The sequence below is a fragment of the Poeciliopsis prolifica genome, unplaced genomic scaffold (assembly GCF_027474105.1).
Source record: "Poeciliopsis prolifica strain line A6 unplaced genomic scaffold, Auburn_PproV2 SCAFFOLD005, whole genome shotgun sequence".
NCBI lineage: Eukaryota > Metazoa > Chordata > Actinopteri > Cyprinodontiformes > Poeciliidae > Poeciliopsis > Poeciliopsis prolifica.
Genome location: NW_026562380.1, coordinates 9,747,118 through 9,766,641, shown reverse-complemented (window position 1 = coordinate 9,766,641; position 19,524 = coordinate 9,747,118). Strand labels below are relative to the sequence as shown.

Genomic DNA, 19,524 nt, shown 5'->3' with positions numbered 1-19,524 from the left:
GGCTGAATTTTTCTGTCAATTTTCTGAAAAGAAATGAGCTTGGAATCCCAGCAGGTTTATACAATTTCCACTGCTATCTATGGCATAATTTCTCAATTTCCCATCCTATTCTAAATATCTTCCACATTTTCACCACCCTTATATTCACTCAAGCTTCCTTCCAATCACCGTTGCACTCTCACTTCCCCTGGTTAATGTTTAGTCAGCCATCAGTCTGCGTTGGGCAAATATTAGGAAAGTGGAATCATTTCCACATGGAACATGACCGAGGTCAAGTCTCTAAAAGGAAACAGATGGACAAACTTTCTGGGTGAATGTTTGGTGGGCGTCTTTTGCTTAAAGGTGGTCTCTAATCTGAAGACCAGGGATTCAATCTCTGGCTGGAGCGTGAGTCAAAATGTGCTTTGGCAGCAAAGTGAAGTCAACACTTCATCTAAGATCAACTAATGAGTGGGGATTTATTTTACTGGCTACAACATGAGCAAACAACATCTGTAGGGGTCCTGGAGTGTCTGCTACTGGTCTGACACTCCAGATGCACGTTTTGTGGCATCTATGGGTCTCCAACCACACTGACAAAAATGCTAAAACTCAGTTTTTGCCCACTGCTGTTTCACTACATAGGTGACATAAGTTTAGCAAACACTCCCTCAACAACTTAGAGGCTCAGAAGCTGTCTGCTCCTCTATCGCAGCCTTGAGCCAAAACCGTAATACGGCAGGAGAGCTGGATAACATGGTAAACAGGAATGACTTTTACAGATAAGCCAACCAAGAACAGCTCTGCTTCAAGCTCAAAAACAGAAAAAAAAAAACTCCACTATCTCTGCCATTTTGTGTTAAGTCGCTCTGCAGTGATATTCCATCTGGTACGCTCTGATAAACAAGCTTGTTTTGGACACTAGGAGTCGTAATAACTTATCTGGGAATAACATGAGATTTACTAAATATTAGCAGCAGCATTATCTTTTGACAGGATCCAAGTGAGAAGAGCCTGTCTGTCGAGTGGTACCCCCCAGCCTGTGAGGAAGGACAGCGGCAGAATCTGGAGGATTGTGGGTGATATACAGGAGCATCAGAAAGATCGGGATCCGGATACGCAACGTAAGATGATGTGTCACCATGTCTTTGCCTTAGACAGCACACGATGTCTACTTTAAATCCTTTGGCTTTCCTTTTCTTGAACATTGTGAAAAATAGCAGAAAGCTTGTTTGTCTGTAGAGTACCGTTAACAAATGAGGCCACTTCAAATTATTTAAAAGAAAATAGAGGAACAGGGGTCAAGGAAAACAGAAGGACATCAAAAGAATAATAGCAAAGTTTTTTGTCTAAAATGCTTAGACATGCTAAAAAAGGTTGAAATGTATAAAACTGATCTTTTTTGCAAGTGGGAAAATAAAAGTCTCTGATTGAATTGAATAAGCAGTTTATAAAGAACATTTTTTTTTTTTTTTTTTTTTCAAGATAGTTTTATTAGGATTTTCTGTTATACAGACATACAAAAACAGAACCTAAAAAAAAAAAAAAAAAAAAAAATTACATACAGCGCATTCCCTCCCCCCACCCAAAAAGAACACTGAACCCCAGGGCTCACTCCATCTACACAAAAAAAGAAAAGAAAATTAGCTTTACATATCACAGTATTTGACAAGATGTAAGAAAGGAAACCAAATATCTTTAAAGTCTTCAAGCTTCCCTTTTGTTAAATATGTCAGCTTTTCCATTGCCAGGTTGTTGCCCAATAGTTTGATCCATTCATTTATCTTTGGTCTTTCTGTGTTCCCACTTCAGAGCAATTAAATGTTTAGCCTGCAAGAGGCAAAAAGTCACAAGCTTCTGTCTCTTTGTAGGACCTCTAAATCCATCTGGGAAAATATGCAGTAAGCAAAGTTTACTGTCCATTGGAACGTCCTGTTCGATCAAACGAGAGATGAACATAATAACCTCCTTCCAGAAAGTTTGAAGTTCTACACATTGCCACATACAATGGAAAAGAGTACCCTTATCTATATTACATTTAAACAGATATCAGGAATATTTGAATTAAAATGATGAAGTTTTACAGGAGTGATATACGTTCTAAATAACCATTTGTATTGCAATAGTCTAAATCTTGTGTTAATAGTTTGCGTTTGTGCCATTAAACATGAGTTACTCCATTCATCCTCAGGAATTTCCGTTTGCAGATCAGTTTTCCAGGCTTGTAAATATGAGAGACTATTTTCTTTTGAAGCTAAAAGTAAAATATTATAAAATTTGGAAAGTAGGCCTCTACTCTGATTATGGTGAACAGCTATATTCTCTATGGTAGAGAGTGGAGGTTCAGTCGTAGATTTCAGAGAGGCAAAAATAAAACTTCTAATCTGTAAATACTTAAAAAAATGCTTTTGGGGCAGGCTGTACTTATTTACCAGTTGTTCAAAGGACAACAAAACTCCTTCACTATAAAGGTCCCCTATTTTATTTAAGCCTTATTCATCCATATTCTAAACCCCCTGTCTGCTCTTCCCGGTTTGAACCTATTGTTTCCCCAAATAGGCGATAGACATGAGATCTTGGACACCTCATCTAAAATTGTATGGGAGTAGTGCCAAACTGATATTGTGTTTTTGAGAAAAGGATTTTTGGTGTTTTTTAATAAATATTTAAGTTCAGCTGAGTAAAAATAGGATGTCAAAGGTAATGTTACCGAGTTGTTTTCTATTTGTACCCAACAGGGAATGTCACCGGTTGAAAAATAACAGGAAGCAGCACAAAGCTGCGCAGCATAATAATACAATTTAATGTTCGGCATTCTAAGCCCACCTCTATCGTAGGGTAGATAAAGAAGAGAGAGTCGCAATCTGGAGCGTTTATTGTTCCATATAAATTTGTTAAAGGCTTTATCCAAAGAAGAAAAGAAGGAAGCTGGAATGTGTAAAGGAATGGACTGAAAAAGGTATAAGAACTTTGGAAGAATGGACATTTTAATAATGTTAATACGACCTATCATTGAGATTGGCATCTCGCTCCATCTTTCTAGGGAAACTAATATTTTCTGCACTAAAGGGTCATAATTTATAGAAACCATTTTCTCTATATCTCGGTCAATCTTAATTCCTAGGTAAGTAAAGCCCTCATCGGTACATGCGAATTGCGTTTGTATTGGAGGGTTATTTCTGTTCAGCATTAACAAGGAGCTTTTCTTTTGGTTGACTTTATATCCTGAGAATTCTCCAAATTCCTTCAGGATTTTATCAACAGCTTGAATAGACTTTTCCAGATTAGCTAAAAACAAAACAATGTCATCTGCAAAAAGAGACAATCGGTGCTCCACATCCCCAATTTGAATGCCGGTGATCTCAGGGGATTTACGTATTGCCATGGCAAGCGGTTCAATGGCAAACAAGAAAAGAAGGGGGGACAGTGGGCATCCCTGTCGTGTCGATCTACAGAGGTTTATACATCTTGACAGTTGACCGTTTGTCGCAACTTTAGCCACTGGCTCAGTGTATAATAACTGAATCCATTTTAAATATTTTCCTCCTAGGCCGAATCTCTTAAGGGTATCAAAGAGGTAACTCCATTCAATCCTCGAAAGCTTTTTCAGCATCTAATGACAGAAAGGCATGATCCATAGCAAAACTGTTTTGCATATAATATGTTAAGTAATCGGCGGGTATTGTGAAAGGCTTGGCGCCCAATAACAAATCCGTTTTGGTCATTTGAGATTAAATTAGGGATATACGTTTCAATCCTTCGAGCCAAAGCTTTGCATAGAATTTTTGTGTCACAGGACATTAAAGAAATGGGTCTATATGAGCCCATTCTGTTGGGGGTTTGCCTGGCTTCAATAAAAGAGAAATAGTTGCCAAACGTAATGATGGAGGTAGGGTGCCTTTTTCATAAGATTCATTGAACGCTTCGAGTAGAGGGGGCAGTAGTTTTATCTGGAAATTTCTTATAAAGTTCAATTGGAAGGCCATCGGGGCCAGGAGCTTTACCAGAGTTCATGTGGCTTAAAGCCATTTTAAGTTCTTCAACACTCAGCCTTTCATCCAAATTTTTTCTCTCTTCTGACAGGGTTGGAAACTGAAGTTGGTCCAGAAAATGCTTCTGTTTGTTTGTGTTGTCTGGATATTGTGATGTATATTTTGATAATATTTTGCAAAAGCATCATTTATACTTATAGGATCCACCAGATTCTCACCATTATTTAATTTGATTAAATTTATGGCCCGATTTGTCTGTAACTTTAAGCCTCCAAGCCAAGAGTTTTCCTGCCTTCTCACCCTGATCATAATATGATTGTTTTAACCATAATAGATTACTTGCTATTTTGCTAGTAGTGAGCTCGTTGTATTCTGATTTTAATAAAAGAAGTCTCCTATATTTGTCAGTGTCATTGCAGTAATACATCTGTTCCTGCAATTCTTTGATTTTTTCAATGTTTTTTAGTTTATTCAAATGAGTCTTGATTTGTAGTATTATAGCTCAATATTTCCCCCCTTATATAGGCTTTAAATGCTTCCCATTTTATTGATGCACTGGTTTGGTTTGTATTAAAATTGAAATACTCAGTTATTTTCCCTTTAAGAAATTCCTCGAACCCTTCAGACTTAAACCATTTAGCTTGAAATCGAAATTGGATTGAAGACCGACAATAGTTTGGTAAATTTATTGATAGGATAACTGGAGCGTGATCAGAGAGTAAAATAGCTTCATACCAACATTTTTGAACTGTAGATAATAGACTGGCAGAGATCAGAAAAAAGTCTATTCGCGAGTAAGTTTTAAAGGTGCTTGAAAAGCAAGAGTACTCTGTTTTATTTGGAAAAAGTTGTCTCCAAACCTCAATTAAATTTAGATCTTTCATATATTTCTTGATGGTTTTCCTGGCTTGTTGGTGGGACATGACAGAATTATTTGAGCGGTCTATCGCAGGATTTAAAACACAATTGAAATCTCCACCAATTATAAATGGCCCGTTATAAGCTGACATGGTTAAAAACAAATTTTGGTAAAAGGCAGGATCATCACCATTGGGAGCATATAGACATACAAAATTGACCATTGTAGAAATTATAGTCCCACTAAGAATGATAAATCTCCCTGATGGGTCAAAGTATTTATTTTTTAGTTCAAATGGAATTGATTTGTGAATCAGTATTATGACTCCCCTGGCATGGGTTGTAAAACTAGAGGAGAATACCTGACCAGGCCACCTAGCTCTAATTTTATTCACATCTTTTTCAATCAAATGTGTCTCTTGCAAGAAGCATATTGCAGTTTTCAACTGTTTGATCCTGTCCATCACTTGTTTAAGCTTGACCATTTTGTTCAGACCTCTAACATTCCAACTAGATATATTAATTATAGGACAAACAGACATAAATTGTGTAATTGGAGATGTAATCAAATAAAATACATTTGCCCCTTCCTATTCTTTCATTCAAGTAGTGTAAAGTCCACAAAAATACAGTTTCCAGAGTGAGCCCTATAACCCAAATCTCCACATATTTCCCCAAACGAAATGTGGAGTTAACCCATTCTGAATATTGAACTTGGGTTATATGAAACGTTGCAGCCACCAAGTGGGTAACGTAAAAGTCTACACGCATAACGATGGTTATGTATGGGTTGGCTGGCATAAACAAAAAATTGCTTTGACCAAAATATCAATAAGTAAGGCGAGATTTGCTAACATTACAAAGATGTTATAAAGAAATATTAACAGTGCACATTTTTCCACACACAGAAGCAAAACGTTCTGAGAATACTGAGTTACTTTTAGGAACCATGCCAGAAAAAGAACAGCGAGTACATACTAAGTCTTGGAGTTGACCTCAGCCTGCGAGCTTATTCCATCAATATACTTTTCGGCTTCTTCCACGGATTTGAAGATCCGGCGTTTGTCATTGTGTGTGATGATCAAGTGGGCTGGATACAGAATGCCATACCGAACTTTAAGGGCACGGAGCCGGATTTTCACTCCATCAAAGCGCCTTTGCAGCTTGCGAGTCTCGGCCGAAAGGTCAGGAAAGAAGGTGACGCGGTGGTTCTTATAGTGTACCTCTTTCATTTTCCTGACAGCTTTCAGAGCTGCTTCCCGGTCCCGATAGCTCAGAAACTTCATTAAAACAACCCTTGGAGCCGCAGGATTGGAAGTAAGGGGACCGATCCTGTGGGCTCTCTCCACGCAGCGGGACGAGGTGAAGTCCTCACCCAATGTCTCTCGGAGCCACTTCTCCAAGAAGCCACACAGATCCGATCCCTCGGATTTTTCAGGCAACCCGACCAGTCTCAGGTTGGAGCGCCTGCTCCTGTCCTCTTGCTCCGCAACTCTGTCAGAAAGCACCTCCACTGTTTTCTCCAGTGATTTAACTCTGCCTTGAAGGGAAATGACGTCGTCCTCTGCTTGTGAAATTCGCGCTTCTGTTTCCCCGGTTCTTTCAGTGAGGGATTGTATATCCCCTTTGATATCCTTAATTGCTTTCAGCATATCAGCAGAATGTTTATTCATATCCTCCTTCAGCAAGCTGATTGCTCCGAGAATATCACGGTTAGTCGGCGCATCTTGAGCCTCATCCAAGTTAATGGGTGCTGCCGTGCTAGCATGAGCTACAATAGCCGCATGAGCTACGTTAGCCACATTCACCTGTGGAGCCGTTTTAGTCGGTTGTTGGACCGGTTTGGCATTTTTCGGTGGCATGATCCCCAGTAAGCGATTTCCCGTTAGCAAAATAGGCGAAATTGCCAATATTGGTCTGACTTACGGATTAATTTAGAGGATTTAGCAGCGAGCCATACGCACATACACCCTTCAGCGAGACGCCATAACCGGAAGTCCCCTTATAAAGAACATTTTAAGTGTGCACTTACCATGCAGTTGTCCAACAACCTTATTATTCATCACAATACAGTTCCTAGGAAAGATTAGTAGAACTGCTACCACAGGCCCCTGAGGTGAAAATCCCTTGGAAGTGAGCTACTCTGTTCCAATAAATACGTTCCACCTATTTTGGAAGTTGGAACTGAAAGCGAGGCCTTAACACAGCAAAAATAGAAACAAAGACATGTAGTATACAAGTGCAGAAAGTTGGAAGTAGCTTTTTAACAGCATTTGTTATCCATAATGAAATGATAATGTCTATCTCTTCATAACTTGCAGAAAAAGTCATGTGATGCTTAGATAAAAAACATTGTTTTTGGCAGCAGCTCAGCAAAATCCAAAGAATCTGGTTCCTACACAGATCCTCTCTGCTCGTTTCAGCCCATCTTGTCTCGCTATCCTGAGACTTTGTTGTGGTCCCATTGTAATTTATTAAAAAGCTCGACAAAGGCCACAGCCTTGAAGATTTGTTTATGCTGCACGCGTGAAAAGGCCAGAGTGATGGCTGTCACACCTGAAGCAAAGGATAACACGGCAGCCCTGGCCGCCGTCTCCGGTCTGTTTGGAAAGTGTTGTGGATTCCAACAAACACATCAATCAAAATGACAGAGACCAGGCAGCAGGTACACACAGTTCCTGCTCTTACAAATAGGATTCACCTGAGAAGACTTTTTTTTTTTTGCACTTTAAGAAGCTTTTATTTATAAAAAGGAAAAAAAAAAAAAAGGTCCTGAGCTCTGAAACATTGGACCAGTCCGTGGAGGGAACACTACATGAATACTCACTGATGTGGCAAAGTGGAAAACCAAAGCGATCCTGCAGCTTCTGATGACCCTGCCAGGAGCAAAGCTGCAGCATGTCTGCGTTTAGGAGCCAACTAACTCCCTCATTCCACTAGCATTACCTCAGCGCTGCCAACGGTCTGTTTCTACAGCAACATCAGACTCCTGTCTCATGTCCTTCCTGGTGTTTATAGCATTCCTGTTTTTTAGGGATTTTTTTTTTTACCTAATCTTTTATTTTCTCCTCTCACCTGGCCCTTCTCAGTGTCTGCTGGGCGTGCCTCATCGATGCTCATTTTCTGGTTGATGGAGGTGAATGTCAGTGCAGGTCCACAGTCCTCTACAGCGCTGAATGAAAAGCTCATTAGGAGGCCGAGGGCACCAGTGCATTCATGCTGCTGCACGTTCTGCAAGTTAAGGAAGGAGAAGATGAGCGCGGCGCACAATTTCCTGGACAGAAGCCTCTGACCAGTCTCACATGAGATAATGTGTCACTGTCCATTACGTTTACAGGCCTAAGAGATTCAGGCACACATACACTGAATTTATATTTAATTTTTAGAAAGAGAGGAGAGAATTTAAATTGATAAGTTGCCCAGAAATCAGAATTGACTACTTTCACGTTAATCTCTGACTAGTGATCGACAGGTCAAAAACGATTAAATTGGATTTTTTTTCTTCCCCTCTCCATTTAAAAGTAACAGAGCTAAAAAAGCCTCCAGCATTTTCAGTCTGTGCTCACATCAATGAATGGCATGTATTCTTGACCACGCTGGGTTGAACAAAGGTTGTATTAGTGGGAATAAAATTAAGGGAAATCTTATTTATTTTCTACCATCTTCTTCAATCTGCAGCCTACTTCATTACACGTTCTAAGCATTAGAAGAAATTGGTATTGTCCAAGAAAAACATGGCTGGTGCATCGATAGGTTTTAAGGATATTTATTTTAATTATAGTGAACACAGCAAAATTTCAATGATGGCAGCAGGCTTCTAGCAGTGACAGAGAAGCTCAGAGTTGGAAGGAAAACTGAGGGAGCTAAACACTTAAATGCTTCACGTTTGAAGCAAGAACTGACTTAAGACTAGGTTGGAGTTTCACATTCAAACGGCATTTTGACTCCAAACATGCAGCCAGAGGTAAAATAGAATAATTTAGATCAGTGAAGCTCAACTCTAGTCAGTAGGAGAACTACTGAACTGTAACTTCAGGATGCTTCTCTTTTCCCCAAAAAGCCACAATGTAAATACAAACCACACTTTTATCATTCTTTCATATTAGAAAGAATGAAGCACTGTGGTTGTAACATTAGATTATGTAAACAGGTTGAAGAGGTCTGAAAATGTTTGCATCTTTTGCATGTTACAAAGGCTCTAGAAAAAAACAAAAGTCTAAAGACCTCGTAAATCACAAAACGAGACCCGCGGTCTATTGGATAAAAAAAATATACTAGTGCATTTGTGTGCCCTACAAGTCTACAATAAAAATGTAACAACTACTTTTTGTGTCTAACTGCAGCCATTCCACACCTGACAGCCGGGGAGAAACGTTCGCAACCTGGTCACAGAAATGAGAGCGCAGCCGAAGATCAACCACTCTCAACTAAAAGCTGGATCGCCAAAAAACCACCAAAAAAGGACAGAAGGAGAGGAAAGATTGACATTCTTGAAAAGACAGGAAGTGGAGGATTTTTAATTGAACACAGAATGTAAGAGACTGAAATGTAATGAATCTCTTTGAAAAATATTGTAAATAACAAATATCAAGAACTCCACCCGAACTGGTTATCTTAGAATCATGACTAACTGGCACAGCTAAGTATCTGATTGCCATGTATCCGTTTCACTCAATGCACAAGAGGCTTGTGATGTGCCTGTGCTCTCCCTGCATATTTGTTTTCAACCTGGGACATGCAGCTCCAGATGCAGCTGATGCATCTACCTGCCACAGAGTGTCACAAAAGTGAGACAATGCACTGCAGAGAGGGAAGCATCTGAAGCGCTTCCTGGAGTGTTCGGAGTCTACTCAGCGTATTACAAGAACTCAGAATGCCATCATCCAGTGACGAGAGGAAACAACAACAAAAAAACGTTGAAAGCAAAAGTGAAGCCGAGGCTGCGGCGCCGACACCTTGATGAGGTGGGAGATGTGGCATTTAATCCTTTTCATGTTCCAACTTCAGGTCTCCTGCCTGAAAATGAGTTGGCCTGTGTTTTGATACGTTTCCTTCTGGTTCAGGTGCAACACCCTGAGTCACCTTCACATGAGCGGTATTCAAAGTGTGAAAATGCAAAGTAAATAGGTTTCCTCCTGAGATTTGGACACTTTTACTGTTGTCTCCTGCAGAATGTGTCAGACTGAAGACATTTCTGCACAGGTTGGTTTGCCGCCCTCATAAAGCTGGGAAAACAGTCTCAACATAAACTTCTCTTTTATAGCAGTAGCATATTGTCACATTGTACTTTGCCAAAAGGAGAAGTATTAATCATCAATAACATTTCACACTGTTTGGCCAGTCCTCTTAGACCAGTCTCTCTGCTTTCTTCTCCTCAGCTCATCCCAAACGTTTTCTATTGATTCATGTCAGAGGACTGAAATGGGATTTTGAGAGATGCTAACCATTTTATATACATTTGACCATGTTTTGGATTTATATCCCATGAAAAAAAAAATCAAAATAAATAATTTTTTAGTTCAGGCTTAGTCTCATTTTACCCGAGTGTATAAAGTCGCAGCAGAGACTCAAATTGTGACTGCAGGTCAGTAAAAATCGGTCATCCCTCTCAAATAAACAATCATGTAGCAAGAAGAAAGGAATCATTAGAGCTGGCAAAGATGTTCCTCTGACGTTTTTTATTTTAAATTGTAGAAACATTCACTTTCTATATTAGCTTATTTATTGGGTTATTTAACGCCTCATATGTGAGTGTTCCTGCTAAGGAAAACCAAGACTGATAAATTTAATGGGAAACAGTAAAAACACAAAGGAAACTTTATTAATATCTAACATTTTCCCTGCATGCTAAGAACCATCAACCTGATCAGCAAAGGAACATGTCAATATTAGCTTTTATCGTCCCATTCCTCCTTTATTTTTTGTAAGGCCTCTACAGATTAAATCTACTCAAGCATATAAAACTTAGTATAACAAAGAGTGTCACAGCTTTTGAAAGAACATAAAACACCCCATGATCCCATTCTGGGGGGTTAAGGAACAATATATTTAACAAGGTGAGGCCAGGTCCTTCCTCACAGCACTCAAAGCCCTCAAAGGCCTGACTGTCACGTCGTCTACTCCACGTTTAATTACATTTTCTGCACTTAACCATCAAGTGGCTCCTGGGAGACTTATGCAAATCTTACACAGACAGCCAGACCAACACCAGCTTTTGTAAGCGTGTAGCAGCCCTGAAAACCCACTTCATTAAATGTGTGTGGAGAAAGAAAGAAAGATTCGGGGGAATGCTAGCAGCAGGTGAAGCATGTGCAGTGAATACAGAGCAGAAAACCGTCAATGGATGCAAACAAAAAGTTCTTCGCTGTTTTCAGTCAACGTTGCTTTTAGTTTTAGGATGTTATGGATGCAGAATGCACCGTGCCATGAAAGTCTGTGATGTGCCTTTTTTTTTTTTGTCATTTTCACATTTGCTATAAAAATTGATGCGAAGACGCTTCAGTCACATCTTATTCCTTTGCATTAGCCAAGTTGAAATCCAGAGGATTTATGAAGCATTGCAATAGATATAAAGTCTACAATGTAACCCTGACCAGAGGTAACCTTGTCAAAAACACCAATCTCTTTTCAAACTTTAATACACCAGAGATAACCCACTATATTTTATTACTGACTAGATAGAAACTCATTCCTGACGACAAATATTATCTGAAGAGATTTTTATTTTATGAAAATATACTACAATAAATCATGCATCCTATAAAGCATTTACTGGGCCCCCAGTTTAAGTCGTTTTAAATGGTATTAAAGTTTCTAACCAAATTCAACTTCCAGCATTTGTTCTTTTGCTGTCTATGATTTTATGCCACCAAACCATCCAGTAGCAGTTTAAGTACCCATTTAGAAAAAAATTAACAAAACAGAGTGGCTCATGTTGGTGATGGTGGTATGATGATGTGGGGGAGATTTTTATGACCCGCACTTAGCTTCTTTGTACAAACTAGTATAGCTTGAATTGTTGTTGCTCATGTCGTTTCCCTCATCACAGAGTATTCATCTCACAACACTTACCTCTAACAGGACAATGCAGCTTGTGACAAACCTCTAAACAAACCAAACTTTTTCCAACCTGACAGTTTGCTTCCCTAGAATGGCCTCCATAGTCTCAGGATTTCAATCTGGACACTATGACTTGTGAAAGTTCGATCAAAACACCTGCAACCTTCGTACTGCGACTAAACTTCCAAATTTTCTGTTTGCTGAGCCTTGGCGATTTGAAAACAAGAGTCATCTTGCATTAGCACGTTGCATTGTGTAACACAAGCAACGAGTTGCACAATGCACATCTCAGCATTCACTCTGTTGGTCCAACATCAAAGATAGGAGGATACAAAAAGTGTTTGTATGCATGTGGTCAGCAGCAGCTTTCACACTAGAGCTCACCTCATCCCACAGCCAGGCGATGTGAAAGGCTGAGAGAAGGTAAATGTAATCATCACAAAGGACACCCAAAGTCACCCCCTCCCACTACTGTGTCCATTAGAGGGCGTCTTCACACCCGATAGTCTGGTAGCTTTTGTTCAATTGAGGACCAAAATTGCAGCATTTTCATCTGGTGTGATTCACTTTCACACAGCACTGCATCAAATGAACCAAACCCTCTGAAGAATTCACTTACTGACTCGCTAGACAATCAAACTAGCATTTCATTAAAGTGACCAAAGAGGACTGGGGTGGATGCACTTATTTGATTAGTTGTCCCTGCATAGGACCAACCTGAACCAAAATCTCAGACAAATGTTTGACATCTTTGCCATGAAGAATTAAGAACATCTTCAAGGCAAAATGGGATCTACTCCATTACTAATAAAGGCTCTACCAATAAAGCGAAAGGTGAGTGAACGTTATTGTTTTTAGATGCAACAGGTCATCTCTACATTTGGTTATTCTGCTTTAACACTAAACATTGAGTTCGGGAGTAGATGTTTGATATCGAAACAAATGGCCTCAGTTCTAAAGGGTAAACTATCAAATTCATGAACAACCTGAAACATTCACTCTACGAATGAGACAATTGTTTTCAGTAACAGTTTAGACGGCGGTATGTAGGTTTTCAAATTGACTGGGTGTAAAATGTAAAGTAGGTTAGCTTGCTGACACACACCATCCTCATCCATATGAAAACAGCAGCCAGAATAAAGGCAGCCCCATTCTGCCAAAGCGTTATCTCCGCTCTCCAGATCCTGCTTGGTGCACCGGCTGCTGCACCTGTTTACACTCTCAACATCTCCGGCACAACAAACTCAACTGTGTCACAGTGTGAAGATTCCTCTGTGCGAGTTAGAGGGGAGTGAAATTGAGTTCACACGTGATTACATTTGTGTATCCGGAATGCCAACAAGATTGCACACATGTGTGCTGTGGAGGCATATGTGAGACAATTTGAAGGCATTTTACTTTTGAAGACCAATGTGCCAATCATATTTTCAAGTTAGACACTGGTGGAATTTAATTTACACCTAAAATACTCAAGTCACACAACATTTACCATCAACATTCCTCTTCCTGATAAGCGAGGATTTCACACCTAGTTTATAAACAGGTCTCAGAGCTTCCAAGGTAATTATTCTGATATTTTTACTTGCAAACCTAAAGGCATAGCAAACTGGATGGTTTATGATGCCTCCCCCAAACCATTCAATGGCTTTGGGGAGTATCAGATGTTTAAGAAGTATTTTTGCCTGTAGGGATACAAAAACAAACAAAAAAAACATGCGATTGCATGCATATTATATATATATATATATTTATTTATTTATTTTTTAACATTTGAATCATTTAAGCAAACAATATTTCCAGACACTTAACAGCTCTGTTATCTCAGCTAGAATCCTTCCAACCCATCTCAGAAACCACATAGTTCATTAACTACACAAAGAGAGACACCTGAAAACAGTCCATCTAGCCCACAGGCGATGTTAAAAGTTTTTTTATTGGCTACAGACGGGTCTTTGATCTCGCCCTCTACAAAGCCCAGCAATGCTCAATCAGCAGCTCAGCAAGTCGGTGGCATCGGATGTTTTCAAACCGATTAACATCAGAAGACAAACAGGCAGTCTTCCCTGTCCTTGACTCAGAAACTCTCTTACTGGGAGATGAAACCTCCAGAGCTCTCCCCTGTGCTCATTAAAAATGCATGCGGCTTCAAAACTTTTGGCATCATGCACCACTTTGCCAAGCGAGTGCACAGAGTTAGAGAGATAAACGGCTAAATATGCTGCCAGTGCCAGATGTAAATAAGTGTGAATAGGAGGGGGGGGAGAAATTTTTTTAAAAAAAGACACAGCTGCATCCTCTGATGCTCACTCTTCAGTTCACTGGGCATAATCCATGGCCATCATGTAAATTACTGTTTAATGAGCAACGCCGCAGTGGAAGTCAAAAGACCTGCGGTAATGGGAGCCAATATTGTTATTGGATCTGATACAGGCTTCATTCTTGGATCAGATGTCCTGAGGCCACCCATAAACCTTCATCTGGAAGGTTAGGCTTATAGCTCAATAAAGTGTTACACCGCTGAATAAAATAGACATAGTAATATCATGCATCGTTTTAACGCATTAACAGATTTATTTATATATTTTTGTTTTTAGATTTTGCAAATTTCCTCAGGTTTAAAAGCATTGCTCTGCTGGTTTTGAGAGCAATTAGTGTCGCCTTTTTCTGAGATGGTTTAGTTTTGAAGAGCAAAAAGAATAAGATGGAGATTTGTGGTGCATTTAGATTAATAACTGGTTAAACAATTATGTTTCATGTTATTTTTAATACAATTAATTGAAGTTGAAGAAATGCATTGTTTTACCAAATTCCATAAGCAATTTCATCACTGACCAAATTAACCATCATATTTTCCACCTCGGAGCAGGACAGAAACATTCTGGACTAAAGCGTCTCCACAACCGTAACAAATGAGAGCTCTATGAGCGGTCTCCTGCTGCATGTTTACATTTCACCCCATCCACCTTCCTGCTTCCGCCAGAGCTTACTTTACCGTCACGTTGTGCATAATCCATTCGCTGCGTGCCTTATCGAAACCCACAGACTCAAATAAGTCTGACCGCGATAGTCGCAAAGAATGAGAAATGTCAGGGAACTTTGCTTCTCCTTTCAAAACTCAAAACTATTTCTCTGATGATTTGTCAAGCCAAACATGAGTTCTCAATTGGAGGACAAGTAAACCGAGTCTCTGAGGGTAAATTATCTTAAGTAGAGCTGATGAAGGGGCCAACAGGAGGTCAGGAATGATTACATATACGTTTTGTTTTTTATTTTTTCCTAAAAGAATAGTTTCAGACTCCAGGGCAGGAAAGTTTCCCATTTTTTTATCCCTCCCTCCAGGCATTGAAGTACCAGTTGTGTTGTGTAAGAAGGTCGGATGGATTTGAGTCTTGTGACTAAACTGTGGGCAAACACACACACACACACACACACACCCACCCACCCCCACACACACACACACACACACACACACACCCCCCCCACACACACACACACACGCACACACACGCACACATCCTTTCAGGACCTTCAAGCTAATCAGCATTCTGGGTTGACACTCACCATCTTCCTTTCTCTTCTTGCTTTCTTCTTTGTACATGCGGCTGATAGTTCCACAGGGAGTGAAGAAATTGCTGTTCTTCATTCATTTATTTCCTCTGTAGGAATTATAATCAGAGGCTAAGCCACCAGGAGACGTGCAAATAGAGGATGTGATGCCAAGCAGAGGCCCAGAGCTGGACCCTTACACTTTTGGTAAATTGAAGGAGAGCAGTAAATCTCTGCCAGGAAGAGAAACACTGACAGAGTCACTTGTATTTCCTAAAACATTAGGGTAACCTTTCTGTGGCTGTTCTCAGAGTCCAACACCCCCAATCTAATTAACTAGCTACTGTACACAAGAAAATAGCCAAGTATGCAGAGGCCAGGATGAGATTCTACACAACACACACCCAGCTAGCTGTGGTTTTAAAAACACTTCATATGAAACTTAAGTTAAATTTGTTAGCACAAAAACTTCCAAGGTTTTTCTAGCGAGAGACATAATTATGTCCCTCGTTATTATGATCAGTAAAATATGTGCCAAGATGTTTGCCAATATTCAATGCACCTAAAGACATTTCTGCATATAAAGTGGTAAAATAGTTCTGAATATGATTTTTGTTGATTATTTTGTTTTAACAATCACTTTGAGAGAAGATTTAAACTGAAGCATAATTTCCATGATGCCCGACTTTAGTGACAGAACTACCAGGCTGACAAATATAGTTGATAAAATAATGACTGCTTACATGACTGCTTACAATTATTAAAATAGGAATACCACCCGAGATGTGGAGCGAGTCTTCGAGGCAGGAAGGAGCATTTTCATGCATATATTACTGAGTGAGAAATGTATTCCTGTATTTATTCTTGTTGTGAAGCCAATGAAGTGAATGAAGAATGGAACTGATATGTTAGTATTTTCACACTCTCATCAGCATCCCAGCTGCAGACTTTTGGAAATATTGCAGCTTCTGAAAACTCTTGCAACAGATCCAAATGAATGGAGCATCACAGTAATCCAGTCTGGAAGTGACAAGGCCTGGATCAGTTTTCTGGAACTGCTCGTCTGAGAGCGGACCGAAATGTTATGAAAATGATTGCAGGAGATCTCGCAAAGTATGTTTACATAAGATTCAAAGATGAGGTGGATGAGCATTTTAACCCCAACTAATGGGAAGAGAAGATTGTTATGATGCAAAACATAATCCTGGGTATAGTCAATGAGTGATGCCAACCAGTGTTGCTTCTGTCATGGATGTTTAATTCATTTATATTCATGTCCCTTTCAGTTTTTCTTTAAGTTCTTTCATTTTGTTACTCCAACCAAAAAAAAAAAAAAAGAAGGAAAAGATAGGCAACTGATAAAGAATTAATCAAATATGCATATGTTTATTTTGTAAAAATTAAGAATTGATAACTTAAAAAAAAGGAAAAGAAAAAAAACAGAATAGGGAACAACCTAAATTATTTTTCTTTAAGACCGCCTGGGAACCCTGGGTTGTGTTTTAAAATTTACATCAAAAGCAAAAGCTAAACAGATGAAGGAGGAAACTGTTTCTATCCCAGAGATCTTACTTTCCCACTTCAAACTCGCCTAACAGGCAAAGCTACTGAACAAAGCTCCAGCATGTAGTGCCATCATTAAAATGCAACAGCAGAGAGCCGACAGGTGATTTTAGAGGCACAGGGGGAAAGGCTGCCCAGACTTTGACTACACTCATTAGATGAAAACTCTCAGCCAGGCCCAAAGGAAGGGAACACTTGCTGAAATTGTATTTGCCGGCTCTGAAATTTTTATTTTGCCACGTTACGATAACAGAACAAATGGGAGAATTGCCTTCTGACTTCGGTTACACCGAATTAAATCACCTCTTTCTCCCCAATCAGAGATAACTTTCTGCCTTTTTTGCATACAGCTATTTTGTAAATTAACATTAAATAAGCCAAGGGAATGCCACAGTATGCAAAAAATGTTTTTCAAAAAGTAAAATACGGTACAAAAAAAATGTATGTATATGGATCAAAAACTACCAACATTAGCATGCTGCCTCCTCCTTTTTGCTACCTTTTTTTTTTTTAAATCATCTCAGCTGAGATCATCTGCTGTCAACTTACTAAAATATTTATTCATCACCGAGCCACAAGGAGCACTGAAAAATATAGCTTTGGATCCCATCCACTGGTGTTATTTACTACCTTTTCACCGAACTGCCATTACAGAGACGTGACTCACTACCCCAATGCGTCATCTGCACATCCAGCCAGATTTTTGGAGAAGTCGAACAGTCACATAATCTCAAGAGTAAAATTAACAAGAGAAAAGCCAGTTTGATTAGATGTGCTTCTCTTCTTATTTCTAAGTTGCAAAAATTTTTAATAAAACTGCTTAATTAATGTTATCTCAAATTTCTGTAACTGTTCTGGTTTCGCAAGATGAATATTAATTTGCGCGTTGCTTTGGGGGAAGAGTGCCTTATCGGACTCCGACACTCATCTCTAGATGGTACGTGACGGGAAAAGCTTGAATTAATTAGGATCCTCTCTGCTCATCGTGTTGTATTTGTTTTTTATTATTATTCACACTGTACAGTGTTTACTCAGAGACGTTCCTCTTTCAGCACAGAGATCCCAATCGCTGCAAATGAACAACTCTGCATGACGAACGTTTCTCAAGATGCAGCATAGCTTTGAGATGATTCATGCTTCTCCCCCCGTACCTGCTTGTCCTTGTCTTTCGCTTTCCCACTGCCCGACATCCGCGAGGAGGTGACATCCCGTGGGATGACGGAGATTTGGTGCAGTGGCATGTTCATCCCAGCGGGGGGCCAACCAGCGTTGCTCACAAACACGCGTCCTGTGCTGCTTCCAGAGCAAAGCGCATGGTGGTTCTAGCTGCAACACCTCGCCCAATCCTTCCTGCAAGGAAGAGACAACGCATCAAGATTTGTTTCAAAAAACATTGCACATTGTTGCAAGAAGGCACACATGGGAAACTGTCAGGAATCTTTGTTTCCGCATGCTTGATGTATTCACATTTTCTATTCAGGAGTTAAAAATGAATAAAACACAGGGATGTGTTCCTCTGGTAGAGGTACAGAGTCCGTTACATTTGGCCATTTCATGCTTAACTCTGAACATCCCAGTCAACAGAAACTGTTTTATCCACCAGTGTCATGCTTCTCCACATTGAAATCACGCTCTGGTTCAGTTATATGCTTGCCTTGAGCACAGGATCAAAGTGCGACATCCAGCTCAACGGAGTGTGACACGAGCCAGAGAAAATTGTTGAATTTTCACGTAGAATGAATATGAAACTGTGTCGAGCAACAGCTCATTTATGTTGTATATTCATCAATGTTTATCATCTACTCTGACTTCTATTTTTAAATATGCCTCCATATAAAATGCACTTATAGAATCTGTATTTCTAGATACAACTTCTTTCAGTTAATTAGCTGCAAAAGGTATTACATTATATAAATTAGATTCAGTTAATTTTCATTAGACTTAGATAACGAAAAAAAAAACCATTTCTTGTAAAATTATACCAGCATATAAAAATAATAAAAATTATTAATACAAACACTATTTCCTAAACAAGCACAGGGATTAAGGCCAACTTCACAGCTGTCCAGCAGACAGTCATCGACATCCTGAAGGAGGAGGTAAGTCACAAAAGTTCATTGTTAAAGAAGCTGAAAGCTGACAGAGTTCTTTGCCAAACAAAATGATGGAATGTTGAGTGGAAGGAAGAAGAGTGGTAGAAAATATTAGGCTAACTTAAGGCCAGGTAGGTGCAGGATTCATATTATTGTAACTCAAAACCCACTGAAGACTTTGAGGAACACTCATAATACAACTAAATCCGCACTTCCATTAAAAATGTGCTCAGAACTTTATCGATAATACACTAATGTAAAATGAACAATTGCGCAATTGTGGCATTTCCATTAAATAAGAAGCACAACTGAAATCAAACATGAATGTTAACTCAGCCAACGATAACATCCGAGTGATGCAAAAAAAGTGTTTCTATTGTAGTTTTTCAAAAATACACTAAATTCGATACAACTGAAAAACCACCTTATCCTAG

At 39.4% G+C, this 19,524-nt stretch overlaps 1 protein-coding gene across 5 annotated transcripts in view; it reads right to left on the bottom strand.

Annotated features, from left to right (window-relative positions):
• marchf8 (membrane-associated ring finger (C3HC4) 8) overlaps positions 1-19,524 on the bottom strand; it is an 86,488-nt gene that overhangs the window by 46,492 nt on the left and 20,472 nt on the right. For 3 of the 5 annotated variants that reach the window (XM_055029310.1, XM_055029312.1, XM_055029311.1), the window contains exons 2-3: positions 18,149-18,347; positions 7,905-8,060 (exon numbers count right to left, since the gene is read on the bottom strand). In XM_055029310.1, coding sequence (XP_054885285.1) covers positions 7,905-8,060; positions 18,149-18,244 — 252 coding nt within the window. In that variant the 5' untranslated portion in view covers positions 18,245-18,347. The remainder of the gene's footprint in view (positions 1-7,904; positions 8,061-18,148; positions 18,348-19,524) is intronic. The other 2 variants (XM_055029313.1, XM_055029315.1) reach the window with 1 other exon arrangement.